The 22,113-nt window shown below is 40.9% G+C and overlaps 3 protein-coding genes across 3 annotated transcripts in view; all 3 read right to left on the bottom strand. All coding sequences in view use genetic code 11, as the record gives it.

The window, feature by feature from the left end:
• Nucleotides 1-575: 575 nt before the first annotated feature.
• On the bottom strand, nt 576-4,615 carry EGR_01289 (hypothetical protein; the record flags this gene model as incomplete). Its single annotated transcript, XM_024490538.1, has 5 exons — nt 576-712; nt 1,303-1,336; nt 2,389-2,560; nt 3,556-3,634; nt 4,510-4,615. The coding sequence occupies 5 exons, from the start codon at nt 4,613-4,615 to the stop codon at nt 576-578; spliced, it is 528 nt and encodes a 175-aa protein (XP_024354862.1).
• Nucleotides 4,616-5,777: 1,162 nt separating this feature from the next.
• EGR_01288 (PCI domain-containing protein) lies at nt 5,778-14,362 on the bottom strand (the record flags this gene model as incomplete). Its single annotated transcript, XM_024490537.1, has 19 exons — nt 5,778-5,929; nt 6,492-6,562; nt 7,084-7,157; nt 7,677-7,733; nt 7,812-7,878; nt 7,915-8,040; nt 8,074-8,147; nt 8,189-8,286; nt 8,339-8,409; nt 9,158-9,365; nt 9,432-9,508; nt 9,540-9,649; nt 9,767-9,839; nt 12,212-12,477; nt 12,779-12,885; nt 13,354-13,480; nt 13,768-14,087; nt 14,130-14,227; nt 14,268-14,362. 19 exons carry the CDS (start codon nt 14,360-14,362, stop codon nt 5,778-5,780), a joined length of 2,271 nt encoding a protein of 756 aa, XP_024354861.1.
• Nucleotides 14,363-20,433: 6,071 nt separating this feature from the next.
• Nucleotides 20,434-22,113, bottom strand: part of EGR_01287 (hypothetical protein) — a gene marked incomplete at both ends in the record, with an annotated part of 5,382 nt that continues 3,702 nt past the window's right edge. Inside the window, 2 exons of the mRNA XM_024490536.1 lie at nt 20,434-20,535; nt 20,907-21,011. Coding sequence (XP_024354860.1) covers nt 20,434-20,535; nt 20,907-21,011 — 207 coding nt within the window. The remainder of the gene's footprint in view (nt 20,536-20,906; nt 21,012-22,113) is intronic.

Below are 22,113 nucleotides of genomic sequence, written 5' to 3'. Positions count from 1 at the left end.
AAGCACACCAGGGAATGGCCCCGAGGAATTTCAAAAGTGCATGCCACACAGTCGTAGTCCTGTGACTTCCAACACCAATTACCGACAGCATTGCCTTTCTTTCCGTTTCATGAGCGATTTATCGGTCGTTTGTTAGGTAAACGTGCCACAAAATAAGGCCACCCAAAAAATCTCGGCAACAAATTTATTAACATTGTGGTCGCTGTCTGGGTGTTGGAAATACCAATGCAGACAAACCACGTAAAAGCTCCACACGACCCTTATTTAGAGATTTCAACTGTAGTATGTGAATTTTAAAATCATAAAATCATAATATAACACCCTTTTTGACCATAAGAAAAACCGTTTCATACTTATTCCTACACCCGCATTTTGCAAGTAGTGCTTCAAGTCCCTCACCGGCACTGGCACGGTAGTGGCTCCTAAAAGACTGATATTGGGCAATAGAGATGAGGAGTTAACAGAATGCCATATTGCATTTGTATTTTATGTTAATATCACGGTTTGGGATTACTTAGTCAGAGCCAAAAGAATCGCACTCTGCTCGAAACCATTTCTGCATAAAAAGGTACAAGTCACAAGTAGAATGCACACCACTTTGCGTCATTTTCATAACCAGTTGCCCCAACTGTATTTCCTCCTTTCATTCCACCCATAGACTGAATCGACTGTCTTGCACACTGTTCGGATGCATTTTGTAGAGACACAGGACCTTCGATAAATTAACAAATTAATGTCGAGCTTATTTTTGCTTAGACATTCGATTTATTCCTCTAAGAGGAAAAAGTAATGTGGCCAGAGTCTGGCATATTTGAAGTGCATTCCCATTATATTTCGTGATTGGTCTCAAAACTTTGTGCTTTTGGAGCAGTTGAAATTAGTTTGTTTGAAATGGTAAGTACTTGAGAGCATTCGATTTCGAATTGGCATCTCTAGCAGACTTGTTGAGACTCTCTCTACACGAAAAGGCGCGACCAATCCCTCTATATAAAATTGGCCACATAATTTAAGACAACTGTTTAAAACAAATTTATTGAGTCCATCCTAGAACCTACTGTACTTATTCACACTTTATTTAGCAAATGTATTGAGCTGGATACACTAAACATATTTGAGTGTTTTTTATTCTTTGTGATAGGCTAAGCCTTTTGAATTTATTTAAAGTTCTTTTGTTTCCTGTCAATTTTGTCATGGTATTCTCACTGATTTACAATGTTCCTCGCAATATCCAATTTGTTTGGAAAATTAATCAAGAACTTCAGTGGGGCATTATGGAATGCTGCATCATCCGTGAAAGGTTACCTCCATTGCATGTATCTATCGAGTCAAATATTGTCTGTTGAATATGAATACAAATTTACACAGGAAATGATATCTTGAACCCTCCGTAAAATGTACTTGAAAGTATTATGAGTGATGAGTCATAAAAATTGACACTTTACCTAAAAATGATCGGCAGCAGGCACGTCGCAAAATATGCAGTACTTTACGACAAGACCTGTTTACGTTGTTTGCATCTAGTCCGCTTTGCTCGAAATATGCGACCACTCTTTCTTCTCTCTCGAATGGGCGGACAAGTAATGCTGACGGATCATTGAGTTTTTTGTTTTTTTTGAGGCCTCTTGGGCTCTCTGGAGCGATTGCAGCTAGACTATGTGGACATTGTGCTGATCAGTCGAGACCCAGAGCGCGTTTGCACCATCGAGGAGATTGTGCGCGCCTGCACCTTCACCGTGCAGCAAGGTTGGACTTTCTACTGGGGCACCTCCAACTGGCCTCCAGGCGACATCATGGTGCGTTTATGCTTCCCCCCATCATTGCAAGATGCCCGGTGTCCTGTACCAGAAGAATGGTACAATACATTATCCACAAGAGAAGGAAACGTCATGGAGAGGAGGAGGTGATGATTAATGTTTGGGGTAAAAAACCCCAATACCTTGTAGTCGCTCTGGAATGATGAAGCAAAACGCTGAATGTAGCTGTCATTTTATTGTAGTCATCGCTCTCAAGACAAATTCTGAATGAATAACTAGTTAGCAGCAAACTAGTGTTGGATGCAAAGTGCGTAATTAATACCTGTCAACTTCCATTGCTGGCAATATCCACTATTCTCTCTCCTTCAAACGGACCATTAGAGTCGAGTTTTATAATAAAATTTTGTGAAATAATGAAACTATGCATAAAGCAGTCGAATTTGGGCATTAGTATTATTTACTCAGTAAAATGCATATGAGCATGGAAAGTAGGAATATATTGTTGCTTATCGCTACCTTCACCAATATGTTGGTGTTCACAAAACAAATAGCATGTTTCGATAAATGAATAAGTAAATTCAATTTGGTAATTTTAAAACTGCGTGATGATTTGCTCTGTTAGAGTAAGTCTTACAAAGAAATGGCAATTTTGCAATATTAGGCTGTTTTGAGGACTTAAACGCCTTAGTTGAACCCATTTAGCTTTGAATTGGGGTCGAAGAAGCATATATTTGACGAACTCATGAAATTTAAAATTCCTTGCAATGGAACGGAAGATTTTGTATACTTCTGAATTATTTAAGATGCTTTAAATTCAACAATATTTTATAATAGCTTACCATTTAATTACCTCCTATATTATAGGGGTAGTAACGTAAAATTACTTGCCTGTTTTCTACAGGAAGCCCATACCGTGGCACGCCTCTTTCATCTCGTTCCGCCTTCCATGGAATGCATGGAGTTAAATCTCTTGCAGCGCGATTTTCATGAATATGGACTGCCAGAACTTTGTGTCAAACTGGGTAACTGCACTCAATCTTAAGGTTTAGCACAATCAATGGATTTCAAAATTATTTCACATAAGTATTCAATGTCAGTTGAGATATGAAGATTTAAAAGTGCTAAAATCGCTTACCAATGCCCTAAGAAGCATGCCTTGATTAGCGTGCGTTTTATTTAGATCGACTACAATGACTAGCTGTAAAGCTACTTTCACACAAAACTAAAAAATGGGTTAGTTATAGTTCCTGCAGAAATTTTTATTTACACTGACAACTAGCCTTCAGACCGGCAGTTTTGAATGGAAGCTGGACCTTGAAAGCAGTTTTTGTGTCTGACGTAAAGTCCCACTCATTCAGCTTCCTCCTTTAGTGATGTCTTGATACATGACGATGGTTTTCTAGTTCCTACTTCCTTATTCACATTTCCTTAATTGTTTCGTGAGGTAGTTTGCGCAGCTGGACGTAGATGATAAAGGTCCCAAGTCGGTTTACAAAGCAATTTTAAAGTGCTCGAATTTGTGTAAGGTGCAATTAAACATGCCCCTTGGCTAGACGAGACAGACTTATCATTTGGTTGCCACGAGTCACTTACCTCTAGAACAATCAAAACTATTTTTAATTTTACTTTCCTACATTTTGATCAAAAACGCCGCAGCCGCTTTACCGCTCATTTCTACACTCTGCCATGAAGTCAGAGCAGTTCAGAATTCCCTACACTATTGAAGATTTCTTTAATTCATTAGCTGACGACAGAGTCACCGTGCCCTATCCGTTTAAAGTTGGCTCATTACTCACTGTACCTGTAATTAATAAGTGCAAGAAGTTTATTTTGAATGCCTATTTGAAACATCGAGATACCGATTAACGACACTTGGGGACCTGACAAGTGGATCATAACTACTTTGTTTTCCCTCCAAATGAGTGTATTTTCACAGCAACTATCTAATTCTTTCCAAATGCTTAGTTAGCCTGCGCTGGATGCTACATTGACAAAGTGCCTTAGTCAGCATTTATAACAAAGCTAAATCTAGATGAAACAGATGTAGGGAAATAAAGGTGAGTGACATCTTGAGTAGATTGATTGCCACGAGTGCATGATTGGATAGCAGACCATTTTAAAGTGATTTCAGACTTTTGGTAAGAGATCTACCGTCTAAAGAGTGTACCCTCGCAACAATTCAGGCAATTCCTGCAAATTCCTGAAGTGAATGTAAAGGTAGAGCAGTAAATCAGAAACCCTTTGTACTGAAATGCCAGAAAGACGATATATAGTTAAGGAATCATTAATGTAGTGACGGTCCGCAACGCTTTTAAGCAGGTTCCAGTTTATCGCGTTTTGCCAGGTGCATGTATTTAAACAATGAATTAATGCTTGCTAGGTTCTATCAGAAAAAATAATTTTAATTGTAGGCCAATGGGCATGATTTGGTCAGTGGCTAAATCGCAGCAAACTAACAATAAAGACCATAGTTGGAAAAAGGCACAATGAATCCCCTAGACACTGTTAACAAATTCATCACAAATGACATTTGACTGCTGAGGTTATAATATATTACTTCTTAACTGTTCAGCCAGGAGAAGTAGTTTGCATGCATTTACAGGTCTGGGTCTTGTTTCTGGAGCTCCTCTGGCGAAAGGCCTCCTTTCGGGAAAGTATTTAGAAAGCATACCCCGATACTCCCGTGCCTCCCTTCAGGTTGGTTCAGCACCACACTATACTTATTTGCATTCATAAACACTTTGTTCCTTCTTACTTTTGCAGAGCCCTTTGTAGTGTATCAATTTCAAATGACCGGTCGGATTTTGAATGTGTATTGGCATCATATCAGTTTGACAAAGTAGAATGATGATACTAGGCATTCTCTATTCTTAGCTGTATGCATTTTGTCACTCTACTTCAAAAATCGAAAGCACTCGGATACCAGATCTCTAAATTATGAATAAGAATGAATGTACGTGCGTAAAAACGATTTTGCAAAGCAACTAAGGGTAGTGCTCACTTTACTTCACGAGTGAGCTTTGTCGATATATGGATACCAGAGCTTATTTCAATGCCAATGTCTCAGATTTTACACAACTTCAACCCTTAAGGCTGGCCATTTGGTGTTTTTTCGTTGTAAAACCTTTCTAATCTAGCTTACAAAGCCTAACAAAACCTATCCATTTAGCTCAACCTTAAGTAATGCTGTTCCAATTTTGCTAAGGTGTTACATAACTTAAGGCAAACTAAACGCGTCCGCGCAGCAGCCATCAATGGGCAAATTGTTGTCTCTAATCCAGCTCGTGCACTCAAAAATCTGTGAATCCAATATCGTACAAGCGAATCCCTTTTTTACACGCCACAGGGACAGAAGGAATTTCGGGAACAAATCCATAGTAAGGAAGGCCAGGATCAACTAGCTCAAGTGTCGAAATTATCAAAGTTGGCACACCGACTCGGCATATCTCTACCACAACTGTCAATAGGTAGGATGCTTCCACCTTTGGCAAAATTCGGCGCAAGTATTTTGAAAGGGGCACTCTTTCACCGCTTTAACGCAATCGATCGCATATAAAGCCATAAAAAGTATGAGAGTTGGTTCGTCATAGTAGAAAAAAACCAGCTCATAAAGTCAGCTATTTTATGGAGCACTTGCAAATTTGAGCTTAGTGTCCATCTGATAATAGGTTTCTTGTGATCTACTGTCCTCATTGTCCGTTATTCAATTGCATTATTGGGAAAAATTTAGTGCCATTCACATAAACAGTTGATGTTTATTTAAGCCACAATCGGTGAGACTAGCATCTTTTGCAACCAAAGCGGACTTCTGTTTCGTTATGGATTCAATAAACACTCTCAACCTGTTATAAAGCCAAAAATTTTGTTTCAAACTCCTAGCATCCCTTGTACACTTATCGCATTTCATTAATTTAAACATTATTTACCCAAAAAATGTCTATGGAGTCATTTGACTTTTGCGGTCCCTGCAATACATTGCTTTCGTGATTGGCTTACTTCTGCGCGGAAAAACGTTCTACCTTTTCAGCCTGGTGCCTGAAGTCGGACTATGTGAACAGCGTCATCCTCGGAGCTGCGACTGTTGACCAGTTGCAGGAAAATCTCGGTGCAATTTCGGTACGTGTCTGAGGCTCCGGAAACAGCTTTAAGTGTTGCGTACATTTCGGTGGGCGTTGCTAAGTTGTTAATGGATAGGAAACACTTCAAAACCGCTAATCACCACAAGAAAAGGCATATCCACAATGGCAAAACGCTGTTTTCGTAGCACAAGAAAGCGATGTTAATATCCCGAAACACTTTTCTGCCAAACGACTGAAAAGCAGTCCTAAAAGGCTATGAGATGGGAGAGAACTTGGTGAATGCGCCACTAGACGAGTTGGGAATAGGTGATTGGGAAATATGGGAGCCATGGTAAATGTGTACTCAAAAACCAGATGACCGAGCAAACCTAATGAATGGAACTACGAGTAGCTAGCAATTTGGTGTTCATTGCGACTGACTTGTCTTGATGCTCTGCAGATGATGCCCACCATTCGAACCATCTTTTACAATTATAGGCCAGAACCTTTATCTTGGTGGGAGATCGGAAGCGTTTGCTGAGTTGCTTTGACATTCAAGATGTATAGACTTGAGTGATAGGGAGTTTTTCCAACCCTCTACACTCAAACATGCAATTTGCCGCGTTCGACCGGGGACAATTATCTATCTAATGCTATTTTAGGCTATCTCAACTCTCACCAACCCCGTCCTCGGGGAAATCGAGAACATCCTCATCAGCGACCACCAGTCCACGGAGGACTTTCTCTGATCTTAAAAGTGAAAGTAGGATGAGGTTTAACATCTAAAAGGTTTCTAATAAAGTGCCTTTTGTAAGAGAGCCTTTTTCACTCTTTGTGGGTGAAAACGTTTCTCTGAGAACAATGTTTGTAAAACTGCACTGCTCACCGCAACAACTTGAGTGGATTGAACTTCCTCGGTTGTAACACTTGTTAAAAATGCTAACAGCTTATGTCGTAACCACGAGACTATGGCCATTCACATAAATCAGACGCCAACTTATCCATGGAACAGTGAAAGCCTCACACTTACAGCTGGTAAAAGACTAATTATGAATCCAATCGGAGAAAAGTGTCTGGTGCCGCTAAACCGAAAAATGAATTTGATATTGCTGAAGACGACCCAAGCATCAGAACCCAACTTATTCACTTTTACCGTTTATTCATACACCGTCAGGGATGCGATTAGTTTTTACACCCCCCCCCAAGGCGAATATTAGGTCATTAATGCCAAAATTTATTAACAGAAGGGATGTGTGCATATGCGCATTTACAAAGAGGGGAATGGCTGGATTTTGCTGACGACGAGCTTCTGCTGCTGGTGGGCTAGGTATCCCTTGATTTTGCCCTGAAAATATAATTTACGGTATCACAGCCCTCTTGTGGTAGTTTATAAACAGCAAAGAGGCTAATTTCACCTACTAAACACATAACTATGAAAATAAACTAGTAAAGCACTATTGGCATCTCACCCAGTGTTGGAATTCCGGAATAGGAGAGATATCAGGTTTAATTTACTCCTCCGAATTTTTTACTATTTTAGGCAGCATTTAGGAAAGACGCATGCCGCAATTTTACGAAATTTAAACGGTTAAAAAGCGGAGAACTGTGAATAGTTATGAAGTGTTGATATTGTAATGAGGCAACAAGGTAAATGTTAAACAGGACGGCATACAGGAATTCGGGGTATTCAAATAAGACGAAGAATGTTAGCTACCCAGATTATTCCGTTTCTAGTGACAAAATTACCGCGATTCCAGAAAACAAAGAATAAAATCGAGTCGACTCAGTAATCAAAATGACCTTTCCTGAAACAGAACTCCCCAACAAGTAAATAATCTTTGTTTTTAATACTTTGGCGACTTACCTCATAGATCAAATTAGCTAAAATGCATTCCGTTTCATCGGTGTCGATGTCTTCAACCTGAATGAAATACAAAGGGAAACCACATGGGCTACTTTTTTTGACAGTGACAAAAGTATATCGCTAGAACTAACATACCCCCATCATCTTCAATGCCTCTGTGAAGGCGGGAACAGGTAGCAGATGCGTTTTCAATATTCCAGCGCTAAAGATTCTCACAAAAAAGACAAGGCTTCCTTACATCTGTTTAAATAAATTCCGATAAGTGATCATTTTCAGTTTCTCGAGAATCAAATATATACCACACGAAATGAAGAAGGCCTCATTTCGTTCCAGCTCCTCATTTAGTTTACGTAGATTTCCAGTTCTTAAGCCAATTAGTCAGAAGAAGTGGACTTACTTTACAGCATTAGAGATGCCTTCAAATTCCTCAAGTTTATACTTTTGAAGAAGAGTATTGTGAGGTAAGATGCCCTATTCACAAAACTTCAATTAAATAATCAATACTCCATTACCAGAAGCATCCGAACAGGTATTAAATATATTAAAATCAGGCGTTTGTTTGCTTTACTGGAAGCCAAGCAGCGCTCAAAGGCAAAAGTCAAACAAATATCTGCTAAGAGACAGGTGACAAACAGGAATAAAATGCCTCAAATCGAATATACCCATCTTAAGGTCTCCATCAAACATAGCCTTTCGACCAACGTAGTAATTGTAAGTGACGCGTTGCGCAATGCTAAAGTGCGCATCAATATTCACATTTTCAATGGCACGAATAATTGGTTTGCAAAGGTTCAGTTTATTTATCTAAACGAGGGGATTAATTTTGCTCAAACAACATGCTTGAAAGTATATTTTAAAAAGCTGGTTTGCCAAACCCATCATCCCGCGTTTTTTTGAATCTTCAATTGCAGTAAGACTAAAGAAAAGAGCAATACAGCTAAGGGACCCAAAAACTTCCATAAATCTATGTAAAATCAAAAGGTGCAAATCGCAAACATGTTTATGCACATTTTTTAACAAGTATAAAGTTGGATAAGAATTGGGGAACAACCGTGTGCTGTTGTACATGATAATTGTGGTGTTTACCATACAGCAGCTCTGAATCGAACGCAAACATGCGGATAGAAGAAAGATGCTCACACATACTGCTTGGACGTGTTCTCAATCAAGACAATCAGGTATCACCTGGGAGATAGCAACGACCCTGTACAGCCGCCCGTATATTTGGTGAGTCTAATCGCTGTATAGATAATCTCTAGCATGACGTAGGAGGGACTCAGATAGCTTACATACTGGATAATGGTTTCGGCCTTATCCTACCCACTCTCTTTGCGGGGTGAGGATGCAATAACTGCCCTAAACACTACACGTAGCACCAAACGTAATAACTATGAGCTTTCCATTGACAACATTAGACATGGATACATAAAATCGCCAGAAGTAGGTTTCTATGAATAATAGTTATAAAATACAAGACTAACCTATCGGCGGCACAAATTTGAAATAGCTTCATTATAGCCTGAGCGACGCGCTCGAGATGACTTCCGTAAGCAGAGTCTGAATCACCCACCTTCTTTTTGCGCAAAACGTCCAGAGCATGGGCAAACCTTCGGAGATCCACAGCTGCAGCAACTACCACGGGAAGCATCCAATTTTCTTCCTTAGCTTCTGAGAAGACCTTGGTCAGAGCTGTGGTTTCATATTAAAGAAAACCCAAGCGACAAAACATATGCAAGCACAAAAAATCTAGTTTACTAAAAGGATATTTTACTAATACTAGTTGGCAGGCACAGGCTTCCTCGTGGTTGTTCAAATCAATAGCCCACAAACATCTCTCGTAAGCGATAAATTTAGATGACAAACCTGAGATGAGCCGCAAATATTTCATCCCATGGTGGCTGCAAAATATTTCCAACCACGGTTTCTGGCTCTGCTATCGCTAGTTTTGTGCTTAATACATGCTTGTCTGTGCACTGTAAATAAGACTAAGAAAATAACGATGGTAAGTAAAGAATACTGCAAGCTCCTTCCCTTGTGAGTTGAGGAGAAGACGGTGAACCTGTTTCATCAAAGACTTTTTACTAACATACCTCTGCCAAATAAGACTGAACGGTTTGTGACGCCATTCGGGGACAATAAAGACCCGAGAAGATGGTAACGTTACTATTGGGCAGTAAGGCAACTACAAAACTCGCGCATAACCTTAATGTATACAAACAGCTTATTGTCTAACAAGACAAGGGCTCTACGATGCTACTTGCAAAGATACTCAAAAATTGTTATGCTATTACCACATGAAGCAAAAAAAGGCAACATCTGTTACGCACGAGTTCAACTAACATTGAAACATCGACCTTATATTGCAGCGCCTCAAGACTTTCCTAGAATAAGGGATACAACACCCAGTGGAACGTATACATATAGTATGCAGTCCACCGGATGAAGTGGTGGTCCATTTATCTAAACCGAAACAAAGTCAAAAAAACCACGTATAACATAGCTCCTATCCCATTTTGAGCTTCACCCTCGGTGCTCCCCCTCATCAACATCTAGCGTCAGCCATCCCATCGTAATTGGTGCTAAAAGGAGACATCCACGAGCCAATCATGCCAGTCATCGAATTTCCATGAAACTGAGGAGGTATCTGCCCACAACCTCTTCCCAATTCCACTGGATCTGGGGTTTCGTCCTGTATGGGAATTTAGCTTGGAAAGGGGGGAATGTGCTGATCATCACGTGTGTTTATAGCTAGCAGGGGGAACACTAGCCTAAAAGCAGAGTCACATAACAAAGAAGAGTGTTTTAAACTAGTTCTATAAGGGGTGGGGTTTCGCAACTAGTTCACCTAGCCATGTTGTTCTCACTTCAGTACTGCCCAGCAGAATCGATCTGGATTCTATCCAACTAGTAGAAGATTGCAAGGGATACCGCTTATTCACATTGTGTACATCTGCATGCAGGTATGGTACACAGCTCCGTAACAACTTTTTCAGGTAGATCATGGTAAGTATCGCTTTAGATGATAATAGCTTTCCTGTAGACCACGAAAGTGTGACATGTGCCGAAGGTGGACATCATTTTCAGCCTTTGTGTTCCGGGTCACCACCGATTCTCCCATCTGCAGTTCTTCCGCTACGTTGAGACGTACTACCAAGCAGTAGGAACCAGGATAGATGCCCTTTAAGATCAGGTTCAGTTTTCGCTGCCACCAGTGCAGAGAAAAGGTTGCGGAAGATAGCAGAGTAATTGGGCAGAATATCCATACATATTCAGCATACAGTAGGACCTGAGGCTACTAACGCGGCCCAGAGGTCAGCTCATCCGAGTAAGATACACTTTTGGAGTACCTAAGTGGCTCTACTAAAACCGAGAGCTGAGCAAACAACCAAAGTATTACAGTGCGTTCAATACAGTTTATTAGCCATAATTTACAATGAGTGACCGCACTGAAACAAACTCTCCACAAAACTTGAAAGTAGAACAAAACTACTATAAATGTGAGCCTAAAGGTAGCCGGACAAATTTAAGACTCCCTTCATCATTTATTTTAAGGATTAATTAGCTCCGGTTTATTTCGTCCCCTTGTATCATCTCGTAGTACCCTCCTCCAATTTTATCCCAAAATAGCCGTAGAAAACTGGTAGAAAAGGCTTAACAGATGTAACAGAAGGTTTATTATTAATGCACAGAAAACCGGAAGCCTTCAAAACTAAGGCACGAACAGCGGACAAAAGAACTTATGAAGGCCAGCAGACCAAGCCACCACATACCACCCCATCCCATATTAAAACCGAGGGGCGTTATTTGATACCTTTCTGATCGTGCCAATATTAACAGAGATATTGTAGCGCCCTGAGCCTTCCCTGAAGTAATTCCAAGCTAGAGTACTTTGGAAAAACGCATTACTAGCGCACAAAAGAGCAGGGGGTCCAATGCTATGATCCGAAGGCTACGCAGCATAGCGACAGCACAATCCACGGGACTGAAGTGCCCACGCAGTTAGTGCCAAATCACTGCAACATACTTGTCATGTCGTTGAGTGCGAACCCACAAGACGACAGTAACAACCACTCCGTCCCCCACCAATTATGACAGCGATGGATGTACCGAACAACCGAGCATTTCCCAAACCATTTGGGCTTTCACAGACCAGCCTCATGCTACCGGCACGCCACTAGCCCTCAAGTCTTTTTACGCGGCTTATAGTCCGCATCACCGAACCGGTAGCAATATGATGGTATAGAAACGTCACCACTCTGCTGTTGCGCGGCAGACTTACATTGTAGCATAGACCTAGAACTACCACCCTCCCGCCACTCTTTGTGAGTGCCCCCCCTCGCTTTTGGAAAAGCTTACTTACGACCAAGTCGGTGTTATCCTATTAACACAAGATATCCCTAAATTAAATTGCAAACGTTTCTTTTTTGGATTTACATAAACCTTATTTAAGCATAGTGAACGGCGATTCATCAGAACACCTGCGTATGTTACGACAAATTCAATGGTCAACGTTCAGGCGACAGAGTTCAGCCTACTCGCGTTTCGTTCTCGAGCGAGCTGGAGGAGTCAGGTGGATGGGGGCCTGCGGCAGTGAGGCGGGGCGTAGGGCGTGGTGTTGTTTGCTGAGTATCTGATCGGCCAGAAGGCCCATGAAAACGAGTCCCGCCCCCACAACCTGATGGATGGAGAGCGTGTGGCCGAATAGTACTACCGAGGCAAGGACTGTGAAGAACTTTCGCGTGGTCGTCGCAATGGAGCACACCAAGGAGCCAAAACCCACTATCATCGTGTAGATGAACATCTGCAAAGAAGAAAAGGGGGGTAGCAACCCTGCTTAGTAATCAATCCTCGGGAAATATCCCCGCGATATCCACTACTTAACGCTAGGTTAATAGCCATACACATAAGCAGTGTAGTTCTTCAATGAAATCAACAAAGAAAATTGTGATGCAGAAGTTTTTTCTGGTAATGATAACCATTTCATCATGCCTAAGAAATTATTAGCCTTCAAAGCCCAGGTCCTTTTGGAAATCTGGCTTAATGAGGTAAATAATAAGGATATGCAATGCTATTTTAGAAAGAAATGTCATCAGACTGCTTACCTGACCAATAGCGCTCACAACACCAAAAAGAAGGATATTAAAGATAGCACGTGGGTACTTTTCGACGAAGATGAAAAAGGGACCCACCTCACCCGTTGACACGATGGCTGCAAGAAGAAACGAAGGATCATCTAAACAGTTCACTTTTGGGCTGTAGTGTTAATTCGCTTTATATCACACGAATTCCTAAATAAAAGCGCTTGATATGCATGAATCTCATCGTCAAAAGAGAAAGGAAAGATATGACATCCAGAATTCCAATACGCCGACACAGTGTGTGAGACGCCACTATAGGCCAAGCAATGCTGAACATATGCAGCTACTGCTCAACAGGAAAAGTTAATGGCAAAGTTGGAAGTATGACATCATGACCTCCTTTAAGATTTTCTGTATCCACTTCCTCCATGAATATTTGGTATGACCACAGAGGCGCATTGAAATGCGGAAACAGAAAAGTACATGAAGGCCATATGAAAGATGTCATCAATAGCCGTGGTCTATTGAAGCTACCGAACAAGAAGTTGTTTTATGAAAATATGAAAAAACAAAGCTACGCCCAAAATATCTAGACGCACCTATGGCCAAGTAAAGCAGAGACCATGCGTTCAAATTTAGCATTAAACTGTACGTTCCAATCTGTGCCCGTGAACGAAAATCTTCCTGCATCCCTCCGGTAAGACCATCCAGACCCAGGGACAGAAGCTAAAGTAGTGTGAACTATGAAATGATTTGTGGGATTTTCTAAACCGGTTCATACGGATTATCTAGCACCAAATTAGAGATGAATAAAAAATCCAAACCTTTGTTAGAAATGGCCAAATGCAATACTTACAACTAGTAAGCAGCGATATATAATTTAGCCTACCAAGTAAAAGTAGCATAGTCCAATTAGAGTGAGCTATGTCCCATGATGTGACGATAAATAAAAAAGCAAACTTAAGAAATCATTAGAACACAACTTCCTAATCACAAGCGATGGAAGATCTTACTAGAAGAAGATGACCCCGTCCGAAACCATCACGAGCACCTGACTTGAAAGCCACGTCTCCCTTGTACATGAAGAGAATAACACCAACGGTGATCATGCCGACAAATAGATACCGCCTTAGAGGATAGCGCTTCCGCGCCCATAAGACGTTCAATAACATTACGGGAATAGGTTTGATTGATTTGCCAACCACCTGAGTCGGGTAATTCACATAGCGAAGACTAGCATTGCTGCTGAACATGGCTCCAATGTAGCACATGGCACAGAGTGCATAGTCTTTAGGAGATATATTCGGCTTAGTTTCAGGTCTAAAGTTGAGAACTTATAGTGATAGCGATACATTAACTAGTGGTACTGACATACCAGTATATGCGAACGCAGCGTTAATCAAGCATTGAATAAATAGGGTCGGTTTAATAAAAGTAAATTCTCCTTTTTTACCGCCATAGTTAGTTTGGGTTCTAGAAGTAAGGGACCACAATGAGACACAAATCGTATTACATTGTTTCCTGAAGAATGCCATAGAAAAAGTATGAGAAGAAAACACCCAGTGAACAGAAAATTAAAAAGAGAAGTGAATCATTGCGACCCGACATCCTTGAAGGTATGACTAAAATACATAATAAAGCGTTGTTTTCATTCCAGTCATGCCTTTATCACCGAACCCTCAAAGCTAATATGAAGGGGTAAAGACTTTATGCAAATTTCTTTGAAATATGAACAGGTTTGTAAGTACCAACGATGCACGCAAATCAGGGGCAATTACTTTAACAACGGCCATTGATTTCGAAATTGAAAAAGCAGAAAAATACTAAAGGTATCGTAGAAAGAGTATAAACCTAAATTACGCCCGGGCCAATCCGGCAGCAACAATATTGCACGAGCGTTGAATGTGGTACGTGTCTACGACACGATTTACTAAACGAACTAATTGAACCAATTCTCTCACATGTGGCCCAATCAAAAAGAGCAACGACAACAACAGAGGTATTTGTAAAAGTGGTTTTTGATGGAAATTAATAAAACAAGGTCGTTGAGTTTCTGAGTTAATAAACATTGTTCCGTCGCAACTTCTGAGCGTTAAATCAATCAATTTATTTCGCATATTATCTTGGTGATTATTCCCCTATCAAGTAAAGTAAAATTGTCGAGCCTAGACATTTCATTATTCACCTCATCTTCTCCCACTTTTTATCCCATTGATTAAAACAGCTGATTTATTGGCAGTCAGATGTATTTTCCTAGGCAAACTATATCGATAGTACAAGTCCTGTGGCAAATCGAAGTCAGCATTCTCATTGTGTACAATCTCCGCATTATTCAAGAGTATGCTGCTTAGGGGGGGGGGGGGGAGAGAGGTTTAAAATTTCCGTTTAGTATTGGTCTGAATTGGTAAAATAAGCCACACAAGTTGCCGTCGTGAAGCACGATTATTGGGATAAATTACAATTCATTTTAACTCATACTGGTATGTCAGCTGTTGAACCTATCAATCTGTTGACCAGATCTCAAATACTACCTAATCACACATTGCCATTACTTGATCATGTAGAACTTTTAGTTTTTCTGCATGACTGTGCAAAGAGGATCGTGGAAGATGTGCTTTGATTTCGTGCTAACTTTCCATCGACCAATAAGGTTATTGCATTTCGTCTATTGAAATACAACCAGGATTAAACATATTGTAATCCGATAGTGGTTTATCCCTCGGTTCTGGTGAGGCGCCACTTTTGTACTTTGAAGTAGCCCCCTTGTACCTCGCTGGCTGGGGCTGGCCTTTTGGGCCATGCCAATAGCCCAGACACCTTCTCCGTGCTGAATATATATATTCTGCCCTAGTATTGTGTCTTCTTTTGTATTCAGGGAGTCTAGGGACGCTACAATATAATTAAGGAAGTGTTTCTGGGGGAAATGTTCTCATAAGTTGAGCAGAGAAAGTATGCTGTTTGAGGGTGGAGTTACTGATATTCGTGAAGCTAATCAAAGACCTTATGTGCCTCAGAAGCCGAGATGGGGTCCAATCATCCAGCGTGGCACCCGTTAACAGTTCTCGTAATTGTGCTGTGCGCTGCTTTAATTGATAATTATGTTACCACTTGTGAAGAAAGTTAACTTGCGATGTTGCTGCTTAAGCGAGAATGTTATTCAAATTGTGTGAGCCGTACATTAGGATTCAAAAAACTCGTAAGAGAAATTGCAGTGAGATAAAGCATCTTCATTTGCCAGTGCCCAATAAGTCTGCCGTCGTCGGTCATGCCGTTGGCAAGTTGGGCAGGAGACTGCATTAGGGTCACTAATATGTAGTTTTTCAGTAAACTTCCTTGAATTTGTGCCAAATATGCACTTGATCAGGAGTAAGGCTTTCAGGGTCGCGACGTGGTGTCAGCAGTCCTAAGATGCAAACGTGAGAATTAAGAGGGAGTAGAGTAAAATAGGTTTGGTGAATTTGCAAGCGCTAATATAAGTAAATATGAGATTGAGTAATTAATTAGGACGGTATTTGAGTAGAGCCCTTACTAATTTTACCATCACTTAAATCTCAGGCAATTGGATTGCCTCCGTATAATTCCACCCAAAACGCAAAAAAGGGCTCCTGAGAACTTGAAAGCAGCACTCGGGTGTTCGTGCCTGCTACCAAAACACCTCGTTTTCACTTCGCCACCCTTTTCTAAACATTGTTGTCATTATATTGAACTTTTGAGGCGAGGCTTGACCATCCTACTACCCCAAAAAAAACTAGCAAATAATCATTTGGACCGTAAAACAAGTGTATCCTCCGAGTCTTCCCTGAAGTTATAAGAAGTCAGTGGTGCCGGAAAATGGATTTCTGACATACGGAAGAGCTGAGAGACTGCCGTGATGGCTTAAGGACCACGCCACCGAACGAAAGTACAATCTACGACTTCAATAAAAACTTGGGATGCTACAGTACAATTTGTTGCCAAATTACAGGGGTATCCCACTCATTTATGAGCATTATTTTCTTTTCATTAGGCCTAACGGGATCCCTGAAGAGACTGTTTTAACCATTACTATTTAGGAACTTATTTTGGGATGGTGTCACTTTTGCCTTCAGTAATGGCAAATACTTATCATGCTTTTTGGCCCTACATTTATCAATGTCGCAAGAAGAGGAAATATTCCGGTTTTGGATGGTGTCGTTAGCTGCTGGTGTGCTGAAGCAGCCTCGTGTGTAATTTTAAAACTCAGTCACTCAATGTTATTCCAAAAACGTTTACCGTTTACACTAAGCCGCATTGGATTCGCCAAACGGGTGTAAATTATAATCCGTTCGAAATGACAGTGTGGTGCCTGTCACGTGTTGTGATGAAAATGTTGGAATTCGGTGTTTTAGCACTGGAAATGGGCTGGTGGTGATGGGTTTACTGAGACTAGTTGGACCCAATGTCGCGCATGACTTTGAAAGCCAAAGAATTTACAATTAACTCTTTGTCTACTTGTGTTTGAGACGTACTGAATTATCCGAGTTGGTGAGACCTAATTCCGTTTTTGTCACTAGTTTGCTTGAATTGGTCACAGTCGTCGACGCTTGCATTTTCAAGCGTAATCGATTAAGTCACCCACTTCTGGCCCCGAATGACGGTATTTCGGGGCAAAATGTATGCAACGATTTATTGAGTGATGGGATTACCAGCATGTCCGCATTCAAGTCTCCAATCGTCATAGTAGTCGTTTGCATCAAAATTATAGCACCTCCGGGCACATAGTGCGATAGACTGTGCTATGGCACCCGAATTCCATCTGTTTTGTCTTTGTCCTAAGAAGAATGCCTAAAGGGGAGTGTAGCTAATACTCCCGCTAAACATACTAGGACATAGCTTAAATCGAATCTTAAGCGTGAGTTTGGGAAGCCTTTAAACGTTTCTGGGATTCATCCACTTTCTATCATTTTTTGAATTGGATTTCTGGTAGTATAACCCCGCGGTAAGGTAGCTATAGAATCATTGAGCTACTTCCAAAAATTTGTGCTAATTTTGTTTTGATAAAAACCTTCACAGTCTGAACAAATTTGCGCGGTGGAATTTTGTGGCTACAACCGCGGCGCCCCGAGACTTACCTGGAGACGAAAGAAGCCAGTATTTGGACAGAGTATACATAGTCGACGTAGAGAAGGGCTTGAGGGCTACTGGTGTGGCTCATAGGCCAGGCAGTCCAGCGCATCTACAATGGTTGAGGCCATAGGATTTCTGTTACCAAATTCGCGAGTTGAACAAACAATTAAAGTATTACACAATATCTCAGACATACATATCTTACGACTGCGTTGAACAAGGCAGTACAACTCATTCGGGTATTGAAAATTCCTGATGAACTGGATATTAGCTTAAGTTGTCTGGTGGTTTGTGGTGTTCCCTGGGTCTCAATCTAAGGTTGGCTTATGATTTCAGGTATATGTCCGTAGTGTCTACACAATTTCCTGACCGTAAAGATTACCATCTCATTTTTATAGAGAAGCAAGTGAAACTAGCTGTTACATTAAAAACCGTGAACAGTGATGACTCTGAATACTGCAAGATAAAATCAGTGGATTTTTCGGCTATCCTTTCCAATTTTCCTAACGATTTTGGGTAAAACGATGTTGTTAATTCGGAAGCGAAGGAGAATTGTTAAATTAGTTTAAAAATAATGCAGATGAGATATCGTACGGTCTATGACACGAAGTGAGGGCTATTCAATGCGATTATACCATTGAGATTTGCTTTGTAGTAACAACACCAATAAAATGATCAAACGTTTTGCCGTTATATATGCTTTTCCCAAAAAGTGGCGGCGACATAATGGGGTTTATTCTAGTTTTGCAGAAAGATTAGGCGATGGAATGGACATAACTGAAAAAAAGACTAGCAATTCTAAAACATCCTCATTCAGGGTGGTATGAGGCTATTGTAGCGTTAGATTCTCCTCAAACAACTCATTGAACCACTGCTTACAGGTTATAAGACACCGTTGCATAGTGTATATGATTTCAGCAGCCAGCCTATTCGACAGGTTAGTGCGCGGTCATTTCCATATTGCTGACAGAAAAATATAATCTGCGTGGCAAAGTAGCTTATAAGAGTGCTTTCTTCAGTCAAGTCTCAATGGCTTTGCTTGGCTCAGAAAAAAAGACTAGTAGCACTGTACGCCATACGTGGCATTGATTGTGTCAGATTGACACAAACACATGAGCCCTAAGTTAGTTCACTGAAATATATTTCTTGTGAGAGGCGTCTCCATTTCGCTCCCCACTTTCCTTGTAATCCGAGACATTGTTGATAGAGGTTACCAATGTTAAAAGGAAGTAAATATGTTGAATAGAAGGTGTTGGTTTCAAAGTATAGAAGCACATTCAATCCACTTTATTTCCAAGTAACTATAGAAACATAAGGGAGTCACTTTGGGTTTTCATAGATTCCAGTGTTGATTGGCAGTATCGATAACTCACACTGTAAAGATTCTGTTTTCCCATGTGGATTGGAAACGCCATATTTCAGCCATGTCTCTCTGATTTGACCATTTTTCAGCAGCAATACCAGTCGGAAGAGAAGCCCTGTGTCGTTTCATCACTCAACAAATTTACAACTCTTCATTCGATTAAAAACATGCAATGGTGACACACGATCAGGATATTGCTGAGTAGTTCTATGGGACAGCACGTATGGGAGAAAAGACACCGTACCTCACTGCGTATCACGAATCAAATTTCCCTATGCCCGAAACTTCCATTTTATTAGGACTTGCTTTTCTGCCTAATTTAACTTTCAATTTTCCAGTCAACTTTTCAAGCAGAGAAGTTCAGGTGTTGCGGAAATATTTGTTTCATTGTTTGCTATTTCGAAAAGGAGAAAAGCTAAAACTAAGTCATGCTAGCACAATAAAGCGACTCCCTGCTGGTTTCGGTAACCCGCATTCGCCTTCGGTAAGTCCACCATCTCGCCTTATCTGGTTTGAAAATCGTGAATATCCAGTCCAGCACCACAAGTATCTTCCAAGAGAAGGATTTGGTCAAATTCAATGGCCACCAAACGAACGAATTCCAGTGTACACTTATCTTCGGCGTGAAAATCCCAGACATCCACGGAAGGATCTCAAATGATCTAATTGTCATGTTCCTTAGTTTGATCACCAGATCATCGATCCCACACTTTTGAGATTTCGTAAGTTCCCAAACAAAGGAGAGCTATCATCCCGTCGATATGGAATTACCAAAAAAAATCGATATTCTCGCCTTATATTTAAAAAAAGTAGACTTGAAAATAATACTTTTGCTTAAAAATCGCGGGTAAATCACGGACGAGCACAGGACATACCAAATCATTTCAGTAGGCATTAGTTTGTAATGAGGAAAAAAACAATGTAGAGAGATGATCACATAGAAGAGATGCGGAAACCTGAGAGCGACAGATGAAAGATGAGGTGAAACTACAGTGGCAGCAGATGCGATAAATGCAGTGCACCTCTTCGAGGGCCGGAGACAGAGATGATACCGGAGGAGACCGCCTAGTTTCCAAAGAAGACGCCCTTAGCAGGGAATCGACACGACTCCAAGCCCAACTGGTTGAGACGCCGCTCCAGCAGATCTAGTGTCGTGCGCATCTGAACACCAAAGAAGCCTTCATAGAAAAAAAATCACATTTTCCATTGCTACGAGAAAATGGGACCACATTTAACTTTGCATATATAATTTGATTGATAGACTAGTGGTTCTTTCCACAACATCATCCAGCACAATTAAACCAACATATGCAAGGATTGCCACTGAGCAATGCTGAATAATGGAAATGAAAATGAAAATCCAGACTACTCACTTAAATCAGCTTCAAACGTGGTCCTTATAACGCAACCTTGCGCACATCGAAGCACTAAATCAGTCGAAAATGCTTGCCTCTCAGTGAAGGTTAAAAATGACAGCATACATGCGTGTTTGTATGGACACATAAGAGGGTGTACGTCTCACAGTGAGAACGTTAGAGATGGAAAATGCCCTTTTTGTGAATCTTAGCCCTGATCAAGATGCTGCCTGTAATGCCGTCACATTTGCGTTTGTGCATGCATACATGCACAGCTCAGCTAACACGCTAGCTGGCTAGTCTGGCTTGAGTTACGCCGAATAGGTTGACTTCATACATGTGTACTCACGCAGGCATAATGGTAGCCGAAAGGAATGAGAAAAAAGTCATGTCCGGCGATACTGATGGACCGCTGGCACCATTGCTCGCGGAGAAATGACAGGATCAATCTGGCCTGAAACACTCAAACTATAGAAAACTTTCCCATCAAAAGGGCATAACCATAGAAATTCGAAACAGGAAGGCAACGTTGCCGACACACCTCAATGCACACAACCTCAGGTTACATAGTCAACCATGGGCAATGATTAAAAGGCTATCCCGATTCTGCTAAAGATTCTACAGCCGCTCACATGGTCAAGTATGCACAATGAACCCCAACCACCTTTGCTAAAATCCCAAATAAGTAGGAAACTCATGCTAAAAGCAGGAATCGGAATTCATTAAAGATCACGTTATGGAAACCATTCAACTTCGCTATCACTTCTTAAACAAAAGGACGAAGTCAAATTTACAAGAGTGAAGATTTAAGTCGCAAAAGTCCACTTAACGGGCAACAACAATCCCCAGAGTGATAAGGTGCCAGGAATAGAAAATCAGAAGCCCTGTGACTTACCTGAGCAAGAACACCTGACACTGACTCGATAAGCAACCGAACTGAAGTGAGTTCATCGCAGCAGGAGGAGCCTGATCTGGACGTCCGGGTGGTAAATTCGAGATGATCTGAAGGTGTTTGCCCAACCCTTTGATAACGGTTGTAGACCATTGAAAGAAATACACACAACCCAAGACTCCTAAGAAAGATGTATTGATATTTTTCAACTGTATATTAATGAGGAAGAAACCTAGCCATTGTCCTGTAAATGATATCGAAAAAGACCCAACACTTTTACGTGACTACCTGAAATCAAAAAATACACGCCCATTAAATTGAGAAATATGGATTGGGTTTAGCGTAAAGGAACAGAAGGTGATTTGAGGCTCGACTGCAAATGTTACCTGGAAATCGTACAGACCTTCAGATGCCCAAATCTGCTATCCGAAGGGTTGAATCCAGCAAATTGGTATACTCTAACTTCCTTTACAGTATGAGCATTTCAGATGAATAATCCCAACTTTTTGTCACCCAAATTCCTAGTTTCGAGGTTAATTTCCTAACAAATGTAAAAAGCTATTTGCCCATGGAAGATGGGCGCATTGAGGCTTACAAAGCAACGACGAAGAACCACTTTCTATCCGTCTGCTGGTTAGAATAGAGCAGCACTTGAGGAATGGAG

This window comes from Echinococcus granulosus, assembly GCF_000524195.1.
Source record: "Echinococcus granulosus chromosome Unknown EG_S00005, whole genome shotgun sequence".
Classification (NCBI taxonomy): domain Eukaryota; kingdom Metazoa; phylum Platyhelminthes; class Cestoda; order Cyclophyllidea; family Taeniidae; genus Echinococcus; species Echinococcus granulosus.
The sequence above is the reverse complement of the archived record's forward strand: the minus strand, read 5'-3'. Positions and strand labels throughout refer to the sequence as shown.